Below are 17,028 nucleotides of genomic sequence, written 5' to 3'. Positions count from 1 at the left end.
ATACTTTCGATCAATTTATTAATTTTCGTGTACAAATAATGAACTTTGTGATGAATAATACTTGAAGAACTTTGTCTCTAAACAGTTACATAGTTATTTCTCTAAATTGAAAAAATGCAGCACTTTTATATAAAGAAACTAAATTAGCATTATTTGGTTGCACTTGTTTTGTCCGATACTGTATAAATATATATATATATACACACACACACACACACACACACACACACACACACACACACACACACACACACACACACACACACACACACACACACACACATATATACACACAAACACACGAATAATTTATAATTATTAATTTAAAATTATTTGCTGATAATATAAATCATGTGACCAGTGGTTAGATGCGCAATGAGCAGCTCGATCGATAGGCATTAAAATATAAAAACCGTCATTTTCCACTTGAGCAGTGTTGTAAGCGAAGGGACGATATATGAAAGAAATAATAAACTACGACATAAAAAACAAAGATTTAAAAATGAAACATTTCATTATGAACATAAAAATAAAAACATTATATAAAAGATATTACATGGACTTTTATCAGGGAAAAAAAAAGGATTCGTGAGCCTATAAAAAAAACCCACAGTAGTCCTAAAACAACATCAATAAAAACTATCTTTAAAAAATATACTAAAAACAACCACACTATTTTCTACGCTTCCCACGATTATTGAGGCTTGTAGGAGAAATTCCTGACGGTGTTTGATTACTTCTTACTTTAAGTGGATTATTGGTAATTAATTCTTCGGATCGGTAATCTATCGGATTCATAAAAATATCATTCCTAGGACCATGCCGATTGTTAGATGATTTGGTATTAGAGACATCATTGTTGACATAAATTTGATTTCCGGGTGAATTCCTATTAGAGACGTCTCCCTTAATATTATTTTGATTTCTATTAGAGATGTCTCGTCCATAATTACTTTGATTTGTGGGCGATTTCGTATTAGAGAAACCAAGATTAGCATCATTTCGATTACTAACGGATTTTGTGTTACCCACATCACGTTTATCAGATTGAATAACTGCGTCATTTTTTGCCACAGCACTTCTATTTTTTTTAATTACCCGTTCTCTTTCATTAATCTTCTCAGCTGACTGGTCTCTTTTTTCATCTGCTGATCGAACTGTTTTTTTTTTATCTGCTGACTGGTCTTTTTTTTTTTTGTCAGCTGACTGGTCTCGTCGAACGTTAGGACTTGGTTGCAAATGAAGATATGACTTTTCAGTTGACAAATTGATATTATTTGATAGATACGCCTGAGATGTTCCTACGTTTAAAGGAGATAAAGGAAACAGATTCTTTCGTTCTAACTCGTTGGTAGACTGAGGTTGATAGTGCGAGATTTGTTTAACTTCGTTAAGACTCAATTGTTTAAGTTGTTCTATTGATGAAAGATCTTTATAAGGGAAACTTTTTAGTTGATTAGACAAATTTTGAGGTGGAGGAGGCAAATTTGGCGGTGCTTTACTAACACCATAAGAATTGAAAAAAAAATTTGAAATATTGTGAGGTAGTTGTTGAGGTAAAACATGTTGCACAGAAGTTTGTTTTCCAAGAAAATTACCGTATGCAGAACCAATTTGCTCAACTGAAGGTAGCACTTGAAACATTTCGTTATTTAATCCATTTGGTTGCTTTTTAGTACCGTTTGTTCTATTATCATTTTCGTTAATTAAAATATCTTCAGTTTTTTTTGGCACAAGACGTTGTATTTTTGTTTCGTTCGCAATTGGCTTTTCTTGACCGTTTGTTTGATGGTCGCGCCATTTTTGATTTCTTGAGTCACTGTCTTGCCTTTGACGACGATCTTGAAAAGTGCAATCTTGTTTACGATGACCTCTTTGGTTACATTTATAGCATCTCAAACCCATATCTTTAGTAGGAGACTGAAAAACAAGAACGTCAAGATAGTATGTCTAATTATATTAGTTTAATATTTATATGAAAGTATAATTATATTAATTTAAGATTTATATAAAATATAATGTAATATTAGGTTTAAGTATGAGTAATTATAAAAAACGATAATACAAAACAATAATAATATAACAATGTAACTACGACAACATGTAGTTTAATATCTAGGGGTGAGCAAAAATAACCGATTAACCGGATATCCTAATTTCCGGTCTGATATCCAATTTAAAAAATCCGAAAATTTGGATATCCGAACCGGAAAAATCGGACTGGCTACCCGATCCGTTTTTCTTTTTATACTCGGATCCAGATTCAGATTACGAATTATTAATAAATTGGATATCCTGATCTGATCTGGTTTTTTGCACTTATTAAAAAAATAATAACTTTATATGTACCGAGATACCTTTAAATATCTTATACCAACGCTTAACGACTCACAATCTGTATTAATTACACGGAGATTGTTAAGTGTAATAAAATAAATAAAATTGTTAATGTAAATGATCACACCGCCACCTACGCAAGTATTTCGCATTTATGGACTGATACATAATTTGTTACATTATAAATGGTACATAATACTTAATGAAATTGCTTAGAGAAAAACACAAACAAAACATTTTTATCTTTTATCAACAGTTTTACTGAAGTTTTTTAAAACTATTCATTTGCTCAAGATCCTTGAACCGAATGTATGTATGATGTATAGTAATGTTTTTTACCCATTGAATTTGATTTTCATGGTAAGAAACTTTGTATGGATATTAGTGTAATGATTGTTACGCAAACAATTCTCTTTGAACATTAATTTCTAACAATCGATTAGCGATTGCGGAATAAGTAATTTCCTTTAGAGAATTACACGGAAAATAATTGCTAAAAGACTTCTAGCAATTATCCGTGTCATTCTCCAGGCCTAAAAGAATTCCTCAAGAGACTAATACCGTACGAGAAAATATTGCATAAAAGCCGTAGCGCTAAACTTAATTTGAAAAAAGTTTGAAAAACAACGACACGAGAAAACTAACCACAATTAATATAATAATTAGTTGTAAGAATTTAATATATATAGAAATAAATAAGAACACGAAACATTACAATTAGTAATTTATACATTATTTCACAAGTTTGTAAAATAGTTGTAATATATATTTGATAATTCTTTTTTATATCTTCTGCATTACATTATCCAGCTTCTGTAACATTCTTCAATTTCAAAATTATTTATATGAATCAGAATTTTAATTATGTTTTTACTTTTTACGCAAGCTAAGAATAATGTCTTCTAAGTTTAACAACAACATAGACAATATTAGGAATTTACCCCAAATATTTGAGATTTGAACCCTAATATCTTTAAAACTTAACGTGATAGAAGAAAAAGGATTGCATATTTTAAATCAGTAAGAAGAATAATGTAAGAAAAACATATTGTATGCAAAAAAAAGTAAAAAAGTAAAAATTCGTTGGCCTGCGTTATAGACCGTCTATAAATTGAAATTAAATTTAAGGAAAAAATTCCACCCACCTTTTTGGTAAGACACACACCTCTCCTTGTCTCATAAATCTAGACTAAAATTCCCACCACTCTTTTTATTCTCATATCCCTTTGTATTAAACACGCGAAAGTATATAAAAAAAACTAGTCAAATATTTACAAAAGCAGAAGACTATCCAATTTGTATACTCAGTTTTGGGTTCGGATAATTCCGGATTTCGATTCGATTGTAACGGATATCCCATAAAACCGGAACCGGAGTCGGTTTAGAGTTTTAACTATCCGAAAATCTGTTATCGGATTTCGATTTCAACAAACAGAACCGGATATCCGTTTTTGTTCACCCCTATTAATATCAACACAGGGTTACAAAAATATATATTGTAAAAATTATCGACCAATAATAATAATATCGACCTTCCAGCTCTTTCAAAAGTTTTTGAAGATATTTTTGTTGAGCAAATGAGTATTTATTAGTTTGAACATATTGTTAATTAGCTTTCGTAGAGGTTATGGCATTTAGCGTGCGCTTTTTATTTTTTGAAAAAATGGCAGGAATGCTTTCATAACGGAGATACGAATGGTTAAGAGTTTCATTAAGAGTGCCTCAAGGAATATTCCTCGGGCCAATATATTTTTATAAACGGCCTTTTATTATTTATTAGATATTTACAATTTTGTTGATGTATATACTCTATGTTTGTGATAATATCTTAGAAATTGTTATTTTTTGATTGCAAAACGAAACACTAAACGCTATTGAATGGTTTAAATTTAATTATAGGATAGTAAATTTACTTGTTTCTCCGCGCAGCGACCATGTTTGTCAAGGTTCGTGTTTCGGAGTTAAAATTCATAAAAAAAAATCTAAATAGTCCATAAAGGATTTGATTTATTTTTGGATGAATTTTAAATTAGATTACAACCCACTAATCCATTTTCGAAACTTGTAGTTTCTAATGAATGAAGTTTTTAAATCGCTTTATGGTTCAAACCCTGAATTTATAAAAGGTTTATTTATAAAACATTTTAGTTTTATAAATTTTATATCATAAAAGTATAACTTGCTCTGGAATTCCCTTGACATTAAAACCATGTGCTCAAAAAGTCTCCGGGTGTTCAAAAATAATACTTGACATTGGAATAGAGAAAAATGGCATTGTAAAATTTTTAGAACTTAAATTTATTTTTCATTACAAGCCATGTTATTTTTACGATACTAAAAAATAAATTTATTTACGATATTTACGCACGATATTAAGTTTGATATTTACGCACGATATTGAATTTATTAGTTTATCTTTTACGCTATTTATGTTTGTATGCGTGTCTATACAGTTTGTTGTATAGGTATTAATATTTTTTTTTTGTCAGGTTTATTTTTCATTCATTTTTTATTAAGGTGTATATATATATATATATATATATATTTTTTTTTTTTTTTTACAGGTTTCCTGAACTCGGTGGTAGCTCTCAGAGAGGCTGATTCTATCAACAGCTGTAAAATATCAGAGTACTAACAGTGCCATGTTGTGCATGGATGGTGTCCCTGTTCTTACTTTTGGTGTGCATTGTCGAAGCCACATATGAAGCCCTTTGTTATGGCTTAGGGTCTATTGATAGTAATGAGGCAATTGCTTGGCCTATTAATATTGTATTGAGTACTATCTATGCTATGAGTCAAATTCTTTAACAAATTTAAAAATGACTAATGTAACAAAAACTATAAAACACAAAAAACCATCGTCATCACTAAGTTCTCTAAACCTATCATTCACTAATATTTGTGGTCTTCGAAGTAAGTTTTCTTCTGTTGAGTCTTATTTCTTGCAAAGTACACCAGACATATTTGCTCTTTGTGAGACTAATTTGAGTTCAGCTGTCTCATCTTGTGACCTTAGTGTTGATGGTTATCTTCCTTTAATTCGTAAAGACTCTAGTAATAATGTGCTTGGCCTGGACATTTACATTCATAAGAATTCACCCATTTGTCATGAAACTTGGTTTGAATCCACAGACTATTTTTTTATGTGCTTTCGTTTAGCACCACTTCACTCTATCGCCTTTCTCTTTGTTCTATATCGCTCTCCTTCATCTTAAGACTGCACTCTTTTTGATGTTATTTCTGATAAAATTGAACAAGCTCTCGCTCTTTATCCATCAGCTAATATAGTTGTTGTTGGTTACTTTAATGTTCATCACACTGAATAGCTTGGCTATAGTGTCAGTGACTCTGCAGGCGTTAAGGCCCACAACTTTTGCCTTTCTAGATCCCTAACTCAAATAGCCAACTTGCTTTCCAGACAACCTGAATCATTTACCTTCTCTACTCAACTTATGTCTTGTTTCTGATCCTAGTGAGTGCTCAGTTTCTCCACATTCACCTTTAGATGCTTCTGATTGCAGTTTGATCTCTATAAAACTATTATCTCATTCTTCTTCATCACCTGAATCCCCCCCATCATTGTACCTCTTACAACTACTCTAACGCTGACTGGGACTCTTTCTGTGACTTTTTTTGGGATGGCCCCTGATTAGAAATCTTTTGTCTTCCTGCTGATAAATCTGCTTTTTATGTAACTTCTTGGATTCAGACTGGCATGGAATCTTTTATTCCTTCTTGACAACTCCAAGTCAACATTGTACTACTGCAATTTCCAATTGTAACCATTACTTCCATATCTATTAGCAAAACAATTCTCTAGAAAACAGACGTCTGTTTATTACTGCTAGAAACCATTGTAAAAATGTTTTGTCTAACGCCAAAGCCCACTATTCCCAGGTCATGAAATCTTGTATTTTATCTCAAAAATTAGGTTCTCGTGACTTCTAGAGAATCTTTAACAGTATCAATAATATGTACAAATCTGTTATTCCACCTCTTTTGTATAGTCATCTCACCTAAAGACAAAGCTGAATTGTTTGCTAAGAACTTTCCATCAATATCATTTTTTGATTCCACTAGTTGCATTCTACCTGATATAGCCATCAAACAGGTTGATCCATTGCTTGACATTCGTATCACTCCAGCTTCTGTATCTAAAGTGATTTCCTGCTTAGACTCTTCTAAAGCTTGTGGTCTAGACAACATACCTGTTACAGTCTTGCAGAAGTGTTCTCTGGAGCTTTCATCTAAACTTTCAATACTATTCAACAAGTGCTTATCAGAGTCTTGTTTTCCAATATGCTGGAAAGCAGTATCTGTTATCACTATTTTAAAAAACTCTGGAGAGCGATCTGACACGTCTAACTACTGTACCATTAGTCTTCTTCGTATCATAAGCAAGGTTTTTGAATCTTTAATTAACAAACACTTAATCTCTCATCTTGAATCTAATAACTTACTTTCTAATCATCAATATGGATTTCAATCTTCTCGTTCTACAGCTGTACTTTTAACAGTAATAACCATTAGGTTTTATCATGCATTAGATAGAGGTGGAGAGGTTAAGGCTATTGCTCTTGACATTTCTAAAGCTTTTGATAAAGTTTGGGATGCTGGTTTTCTCCACAAGCTTTCTTCTTACGATGTATCAGGTAACATCTTTAAGATTATCGAATCCTTTCTTTCCAATCAGAGTATAAAAGTTGTCTTTGACAGGCCTTGTTAAGAAGCGTTACTCAGCTTGCATTTTGCATGCGAAAAGGCGATTTGCCTATGCGTTCAGCAGTTTTCATTAAGCAGCGAAATCTCGTAACAAGGCCTGCTTTGATATCCTGTAACTTCAGGGATTCCTTAAGGTCCTATCCTTGGCCCTATACTCTTTTTAATTTATACTAACAATCTTCCAGATATCTTATCTAAGATGGCATTGTTCTCTGATAATACTACCATTTATTCTTGTCTTGATAAGAAGCCAACACTCTCTGATTGCTTGGAGGGAGCATTTGAGCTTGAAAAAGATCTTAACTCTGTTACAGTATGGGGCTCACATTGGCTGGTGAACTTTAATTCAGATAAAACCTGATTTTTTTCAGCCAATATAATTTGCAATCTTTTAAGTCATCTGTCAATCGTTATCTTGCTCTATAAATTTTGTCTTTTCTCTTCCAGTAACTTCCAACTCTAATAGTGGCTGCTTGCAGCCTTATTAGAACCAAAGATTTGAAAAGAAAAAAAAATGTTTGTATGTGTTGTCTATACAGTTTATTGAATTAACATTTAGTTTATTTTTTAACTAATGTACGCAATAATCTATAAATAAAATTTTAAATAAATAAATTTATAAGTTGCAGGCTATCAACAAACTGCAATTGCATCAAGTGAGTGAACAGTGGTTTTATTTACTGTTCACTTAAGTCTTGGAGTGCTTCTGTTAACGTGGGTGCTAGACATTTTTTTCACAGCATGTAAACTGCAGAAAAATATTTTCAAGACTATTTTATTTTACATGAGAGATTTTTAACATGAATTTCCCTGCTACAGTGCACAGTAGAGTAGCAGTCGGATAATGCTGGCTTCTACGTAGTTATTAACATAGATCATCAAGGTCATACTTTAAAAGTCCGGAAAATATTTTGGGTAAAATGTCTGGAAAAAACTTAGCTAAAACCCAAAATTAAAAATATATTTATTTTTAATTTTGCTTTTAACTAAGTTGTTTCAATTCTTTTTTTTTTTTTTTTTCAAACTTTTCTTAATTTTGAAAATGTTTAGGATATCCAATGAAAAATGTTTAGGATATCCAGAAAACTAAAAGTTGAAAAAAACATCTGGAACTTTGCAATAATCTGGAAAAAGATTATTGCAAAACCCCTGCATTAAGGCGTATTTTAGATGTACACTTGGCTGCCATAATATTTTTATCGATTGTACATACTGCTTCTGATTGTGTTCTTTGATTAAAATGATAAGTTTTTAGGCAATTTTCAAACGCAATTAAAAACGTAACAAAAAGTAATTTTTGCTTCAAGTTTAAGTATTTTAGTGCTTATATTCTTTTTTGAGAGGAATTATTATTTTTTTTCCTTTAACTTGTTTTTTTTAATTTTCTTTCTAAGTTTAAGTTTAGGTTAGCATTCCTTTTTACAGCATTTCTGAAATGTTTAAAATATCTAACCTTTCCTGGTCAAGTTGTCATTTGATTGGTCAGCAAAAGCATTTGATCACACGCCATTCATGTCCAAGCCTGCTATGGCTCCAATAATCCCTGGGAATGCAGCAGCTACTTTTTCAGCAAGTTTTCAAATGATCTTCTTTAGATAGTCAAGCACACCTTTATTAGACTATTGGTTTGGGTATGGTTTAGGAGACAGTGGCTTAGTTTTAGGTACTTCAGCCATAATATTTCCAAGAATATAATGATACCAGTAATTATAGTGCAGCTATTATTGCGCTAAATGTAATAGTTGTTATTATTGCATGAAACATGAGTTTATTCCTATTGCTCAGAAAATATCATAGCTATTTTTTCACACAGAGTGAGACTTCTAACCCCATTTACTTATGAAGATGAATATAAACTGGTTTTTAACTTTATTTTATTATTGTTGTTCTATTGATCTTCTGTTTATATTGTTAAGTTCATCTTTAGCGTCTTCAAAACCCAAACTTTTTTGTTCTATGTCGCTATATACTCCATATGGTTGTCAATTCTTTTGACTTTGGCATCATCTTCACTTTTTATCTTTTCACCCCCAACAAGAAGCAGTTGCGGCTTGCATTGATACTTAATAGAACTCATTTTTTGCTTTGGTATGCCTTTGCTTGCGGATAATAACAGACTTTGTATTTTATCAAGAGATTCTTTCATAGTTTCCATCAACACGTCTGGATTTAAAATGCTTTTATCAACCAACTTTTCCGATTCATTAATCTTATTTAAATTAACATCTGTAATCCTATACTTTACATTAAATTTAATTCCCAGTTAAAAAGTAATAATACAGTTAATAAAGCTCTACATCTATTAGAGACTTGAACTTTCTACAACTTTTCTACAGCTTTAGATAAGACAGACAGACATAAGACAGATAATAAATGTTAACTTAAATTTAGCTTTTCATCTCTCCATCAAGACAAACATGGTTAGCTTGTTTGATATCTACCACTTAGCTTACCTACCACTTACCCTACTAGGCAAGCTAAGTGGTAGATATCAAAGTAGAGTGAAATTTTCTGGTAGCATTGTTGTCATACCCTCATCCAAGGGCATTACAATAATGCTGAACCAGTAAATTTGACTCAACCTGTAAGATTTTAGAAGATCTGGATCTTCTAAAATCTTACAGGTTGCAATATTTGCAACCTGTAAGATTTTAAGTTATTTACTTTTAAACGGTCTTTTCATCCCAGTTCATTTAGAGACTAAACAAAATATGAAATTGGTTTCTCTTACCGCTCTCAACATATTATTTCTATAGACAGCCAATTATGAGATTCTGAAGATTTTGCCATTTAGGCTGCAATTTATTAGATTTCACAATTTGGTTTAGGCTTTGAGAGAACAATTTTCTACTATCAAGGTAACTATATATTAACACAATTAATGCTATCTAATAACAAAGCTCTTGTGTTATTTGTCAAAAAAAAGATTTTACTTTTTAAATTTTTGTTTTATTAAGTTTTGGTAAAATTTGTTTAGCAAAAACCATATGACAAAGCTATTTTTTATTCGGTGAACTTTAAAGCCATAATCAGTTTGGATGCCAAATTTGCTAATATCATTTTTGAACTTCACCTCTATCAACATATAACCAAACCAACATTTATGCAATCCAATGGTTCTTCAAAAAATACACTTGACCTAATAATCAGTGAATCCGTTGATCGAATCAAAGAGATCATCTTCGAGCCACCTCTTGGAAATAAATCACAAGGTCACTGCACTTTGCTCTGGCAGTTATTTAATATTACTATCAGCAATAACCTCTCCAGATGTTCGAAATTTGCATACAATAAAGGGGATTACAATGCATTCAATAATTATCTTTCCAATTTGGAATGGGAAAAACTTTTTGAAAATTTAGACGCAGATGAATACTACCAACTGTTTTGTAATATCTACAAGAAAAAAACGCAAATTATCTTGGATAACCTGTGAACTGTTATTCTTAATCAAACACAAGAGAAAGCTCTGAATTCTCAACGTCAATAGCAAATGGAAAACCATTCCTCTGGTTAACGAGTACAAACAAATTAGTAATCTGGTAAAGAAAGCAACTCATGATGCAATTCGTACCTATGATATTATTTTTTCTAAAGATAAGAAAAACCCAACGAAATTTTTTGCTTATATTAATAGCAAACGAACTGTAAGCAACCAGATTGTGTCATTACAACCAATGACTGGGGAAATTAGTAATGGCCAAGTTTTTATTGCCAACACTCTGAACAAACAGTTTCATTCTGTCTTTACCATTGAATCTCACATTCAAAATTTACCACTTTTTACTAAATGCACAGCTATATCACTTTTTCATATTTCTATCTGTAATTGTTTGGATCCATTTTAGAGTTTCTAAAATGGATCCAAACAATTACAGACCCATTTTCATTACTTCTGTGCAAAATAATGGAGAAAATTGTTAAAAATAAGATAATGCAGCATCTACTGTCTCAAAATCTTATATCGAATTGTCAGCATGGTTTCATAAACAAAAAATCTTGTGTTACTTATTTACTTGAAACTATGGATTTTCTGACCTACAATATTTCACATAAGCTTCCTGTTGACGTTGTCTTTCTAGATTTCACTAAGGCATTTGACAAAGTTTCTCACACTAGACTACTACAAAAGCTGAAATCCTATGGAATTGAAGGTAAAATTTTAAGCTGGATTAAAGCGTTTCTTTTAAATCATACTCAACGTGTCCAACTTGGTAATGTAACATCAGAATTGGAAAAAGTTACTAGTGGCATTCCTCAAAGCTCAGTTCTTGGTCCAACACTTTTTATTATCTTCATTAATGATTTACCAGAACAAATTAGTAACAAAAATATATGCAAAATGAATGCAGACGATATAAAAATCCTTAATGTGGTCAGTACTAAAGAACAAAAATTTTGTCTGCAAGCTAACATTGACAACATTGTTAATTTGGGTTCAAGAATGGCTTATGGAAATAAATATTAGAAAATGTAAAATAATGCATTTCAACCAATCCAAATCCGTTCCACACCTATACTTTATTGATGACTGAAGCTCAAACAACAGTATCAACAGAGTTTAACTTGAATCAACCTTATCAGAAAGAGACCTTGGTGTTTTAATTTCTAATGACCTAAAGCAAAATTACTAAACTTCTATTGCTGCAGCCAAGGCTAACAAAATGCTTAGTATCCTAAAACTTTGCTTCATAAGTAGAGATGCACAACTCTGGAAAAAGCTATATACAGCTTATATACATCCACTTCTATAATTTTTCCATTACTGCTTGGTGTCCTTATTTAGAAAAAACATTTCTATAGTTAAAAGCATTCAACGGCGTGTTACAAAAGTAACACAAGAAATGAAGCCTTTTAACTATCAATCAAGGCATATCAAACTTGGTCTCACTTATGCGAATGAAGAAAAAAAAAGTTTTAGGATACTAAGCATTTTCGATTGGATCTTATTCAAAAATTTAAATTAGAGAATAATACTGAGTTAGTTAACTGGTGGTATTAATCCAATTAACATTCCCCCCAGCTATGTGCATTGCATCCGGTACCATCGTGAAATCGACAAAAACTGTCAGGTCCAATATAACTTTTTTAACAACCGTGTAGCAAACACATGGAATGTCTCGCCAGACAATGTCGTAAATTCTACTTCAGTGAAAAAGTTTAAAACTAATTTAGACCGGCATCTAAAATAGTTACCATAGTACATCATTTTCCGCGGTTGCTTTAATGCTGCTATACGAACTAGCTTTGCTAGTTAATGATGAACTTATGGTTCATGTATTGTCCATGTAACTTATTAATAATAATAATAATAATAATAATAATAATAATAATAATAATAATAATAATAATAATAATGTAAACTATGTGTTTGTTATATTCAAGAAACTTAATAGTATATAAAAATGAAAACAATATAAGATCATACTTTTTGTTCACCATTCTCATCACTGTCGCTAACTTCTCTGCAATTTGAAGCAACATGGCCAATTTTACCACAATTGCGGCAACATCTGAAAAAGAAATTTAAGATATAGTTATAGAAATAAAAATAGTATTATAGAAATAAAAATAAACACTGAAAAAAAATAAATAAAATTTACAAAATAATCCTTTGAAACTAATCCAAAAAAAAAAATTCTTGTTTTATTTACTATTCTATTATTTATTTCCTTTGAAACAAAATATTTATAAAAATATCTGTAAAATAAATAACCCAATCATTTCGAACAATATTGTCAGCAAAATAAACAAACCTATCATTCGGAACAATATCATCTGTAAAACAAGAACGATCAAAGTAATATTCTATCATGCTGAGCTTTGTTAAATTGGATAAAGGAGAACCAAAGTGTAAGCGAGCCTTTTTGAAGCATGATATAATATATTTATACATATTATCTGTAATCCCTGCCCCCAAATTATGGTCAAGATCAAAAGGATCTGAAATTAAATTAAATTTAAAAAAATATATCAACAATAAAAAATAAATGATAATAACAACGATTATAGTAGTAACAATAATAATAATAATAATAATAATAATAATAACAATATTAATAATAATAATAATAATAATAACAATATTAATAATAATAATAATATTAATAATAATAATAACAATATTAATAATAATAATAATAATATTAATAATAATAATAATAATATTAATAATAATAATAATAATAATAATAATAATAATAATAATAATAATAATAATAATATTAATAATAATAATAACAATATTAATAATAATAATAATAATATTAATAATAATAATAATAATAAATAATAATAATAATAATAAAAATAATAATAATAATAATTATTAACAATAATAATAATAATAATAATAACAATATTAATTACAATATTAATAATAATTATTATTATTATTAATACTAATAATAATAACAATAATAATAATAATAATAATAATAAATAATAATAATAATAATAATAATAATAATAATAATAATAACAATATTAATAATAATAATAATAATAATAACAATAATAATAATAATAATAATATTAATAATAATAATAACAATATTAATAAGAATAATAATAATATTAATAATAATAATAATAATATTAATAATAATAATAATAATAATAATAATAATAATAATAATAATAATAATAATAATATTAATAATAATAATAACAATATTAATAATAATAATAATAATATTAATAATAATAATAACAATATTAATAATAATAATAACAATATTAATAATAATAATAATAATATTAATAATAATAATAACAATATTAATAATAATAATAACAATATTAATAATAATAATAATAATATTAATAATAATAATAACAATATTAATAATAATAATAACAATATTAATAATATTAGTAATATCAATAATACCTTCAATTGCAATAGAGTAACGCAGCCATGACTTCTGAAACTTTGAAATAGAGTTTTTTTGTCGAATAGCTATAACATTGCGTTTGAAAGAAAACTTTTCAATGTAAAAGTTAAAAAAACCAATCCATAGTTCTGCTATGGATTGTTTATTTTTTCCATAATCTTTCCAAACATTATCCTAAGAGAAATTGCATGGCATATAATATGCATAATTTATATACTATGGATGTAATTTATTAGATACAATTTATTGCAATCAAAATTTATTCAATTTATGAGAATTAATTTATTCAATAAGTTACATTTACATTAAAAAAAATTTATCGCAACCCCATTTGAGTACAATATTAATTTATTTTTTAAATAAACAATTATAACAATATATTTACAAAAAATCAAAGGGCTAATTAACTAAACTAAAAATTATCTGACTGTAACTAAAAATTCACAAAAGATCAACAGGCTAACTAATTAAACTAACTAAACTGAAAATTAACTATAACTTGAAATTTTATTAAATATTTTTTGTTTACATATTATTGCTACAACCCCTCAAGTCAAGAGGCCGATGTAAAGGCACAAGGCGGTGTTCCAACTTTCAAAATCTGGCTATTGAAACATGCACCAATATACCACAACGGAATATAACTGCTATTTATTTTAGGATGACCACCATTATCTCTGGTTGACAAATTCTTTTTAGAAAATGTAATAATAAATAACGATAAAAATATACTTACAAGACTTTGAATATCATCAAAAAACCATGTATCTTTTCCGTCGATCAAGACTGTCTTTCTTTTATTGACTGCAAGGTCTTGTAAAACAGGAACAACTGGTGGTTCACAATGTTGTAGATAATATAACATTAATAAAATGTGTGCATATGAAGAGAGGCTACCACGAGAAGCATCACCTATGTCACAAATCTAAAAAAAACAATACAATGTGTAATCCATTTTTATAAAGTAAAGCTACAAGAAAAATAATTATTTCAAAAAATCTATCAAAAAGCTATTTAAACTTATGCTTTAATCTTTTTATATAAGATTTGAAAATTATTGCTTCAAAACTTCTTTAGTATAATTTTTTGTATTTAATAAATCACTTTAGCATTCATACTTATAAGATTCAAAACACATTCATTACTGAAATGAACATGAAACACTACTTTAAAACAAACTAAAATTAAATTCAACCACTTAATCACCAAACCATCCCGATGTTACACTTAAAGTAATTTGCAAAAATTATAGATCACTTTTACATACTTTTAGAAATGTAAAAAAAAAATCAAATGACACATATCAAATGACACATATTAAATACTACATATTTTAGTAAACTTTAACTTCCTTCAGTTTAATAAAAAGAAATTGATTCTAAAATGTTTTTTTGTATGGCTAAAATCTATATAGCCATCCATATTTTTAAACACACTTTTGCTTAGGATAGCTTTGATAATTTTTTTATGAATTCAAGAATTACTGTCCATTATCTTATAAAACTCTGCTCTTTGACACAAAATTGATGTGATTGATGTTTATATCAAAATATTGTATCTTATCTCAGAATTTAGGCTCTAGAGACTTGGAAAATCTTCAATATTGTCATTAACAAGGGTAGGTCTAATATTCCATCTTTCATTCATGGGACTGATCTCATTACCTCTCCCAAAGATAGAATTATTTGCAAAGAACTTTTCTTCTAATTCGACTCTTGAATCTCATGGCCATTCTCTTTCTTTCATTCCAATTAAACAGGTTAATCAATTGTTCTATATTCAAATCACTCAAGCTTCCGTTGCTAAAGTCATATCTCAATTAACCTCTTATACGGCTTGTGGTCCAGAAAACATTCCTGCAATAATCTTACAAAAATGTTCTCCAGAACTCTTTTCAATTCTCTCTAAACTATTTAATAAGTGCTTGACTGAGTCTTATTTTCCTGCCTGCTGGAAAATCGTATCTGTTGTTCCAATTTTCAAAAACTCCAGTGAACATTTTGACCCCTCTAATTATCGTACAATCAGCCTTCTTTCTGTTATTAGCAAGATCTTTGAGTCTTTGAGAAACAAATTTCTCACATCTTGAGTCAAATAACTTACTGTCAATCAATATGGATTTAGATCCTCTTGCTCTACAACTGACTTTCTAACTGCTGTGACTGAAAGATTTTATAGTGCATTAGATGGAGGCGGAGCGGCTAGGGCTATTGCACTTGACATATTTAAAACTTTCAATAAAGTTTGGCATGGTGGTCTTTTCCATAAGCTTGCTACATATGGTGTATCTTTAGGAATGTTTTTAAGATTATTAAATCGTTTTTATCTAAATGCCTTATTAAGTTCTTCAACATTCTTCTTCATTTCCAGTAACTTCTGGGGTACCTCAAGGTTCTACCCTTAGTCATATTTTGTTTCTTATCTACGTTAATGATTTTCCCAACAACTTTACATCTAAAGTAACTCTTTTTGCTGATGACTCATCTTTATACTCCTGTCTTAAAAAAAAGTCATCTCTTTTCAATCACTTTGAACAAGAAGCCGATCTTGAATCTGATCTCACTTTTGTAACAGATTGGGGTTTACAGTGGCTTGTAAATTTTAAATCCATCAAAACTCAGTTATTTAGTGCAAACAACTAACACAATACTGTCAACATTCACATATTAATGAATGGAAACCCTCTCACTGAGTCCTCTTCTTTAAGCCTTCTTGGATTATCGTTTACTACTGATCTTTCATGGAAACCATATATACAATTAATTGGTAAATCAGCATCTTGGTTCTCTTTAATGTGCTTGTCATTTTCTTATCCCTGATTCCATTCCCTACCTCTACAAATATTTTATTCATCCATATACGGAATACTCCTGTCATATTTGGGCTTCTAATGATGCTCTTTCTCTTCTTAAATTTAAAAAATGCATTGTAAACGTAGTTAGAGCATCTCTATCTACTAAGCTTGAGCCTCTTTCCCATCATCATAACATTGCATCTCTTTTTCTTATCTACAAATTTTATGATGGTTGCTGCTCAAAAGAGCTATCACCTCAAAGGAGCTATCACCTCTAGT

General features: G+C 29.4%; 1 protein-coding gene across 1 annotated transcript in view; it reads right to left on the bottom strand.

Moving 5' to 3' along the window:
* Positions 1-495: 495 nt before the first annotated feature.
* LOC100208804 (terminal uridylyltransferase 4) overlaps positions 496-17,028 on the bottom strand; it is a 76,644-nt gene continuing 60,111 nt past the window's right edge. Inside the window, exons 18-22 of the mRNA XM_065818410.1 lie at positions 14,692-14,880; positions 13,952-14,129; positions 12,816-13,002; positions 12,488-12,572; positions 496-1,920 (exon numbers count right to left, since the gene is read on the bottom strand). Of these exons, the coding sequence (XP_065674482.1) occupies positions 673-1,920; positions 12,488-12,572; positions 12,816-13,002; positions 13,952-14,129; positions 14,692-14,880 (1,887 nt within the window). The 3' untranslated portion in view covers positions 496-672. The remainder of the gene's footprint in view (positions 1,921-12,487; positions 12,573-12,815; positions 13,003-13,951; positions 14,130-14,691; positions 14,881-17,028) is intronic.

The sequence above is a fragment of the Hydra vulgaris genome, chromosome 14, assembly GCF_038396675.1.
Source record: "Hydra vulgaris chromosome 14, alternate assembly HydraT2T_AEP".
NCBI classification, from domain to species: domain Eukaryota; kingdom Metazoa; phylum Cnidaria; class Hydrozoa; order Anthoathecata; family Hydridae; genus Hydra; species Hydra vulgaris.
This window is presented reverse-complemented; position numbering and strand designations above follow the sequence as displayed.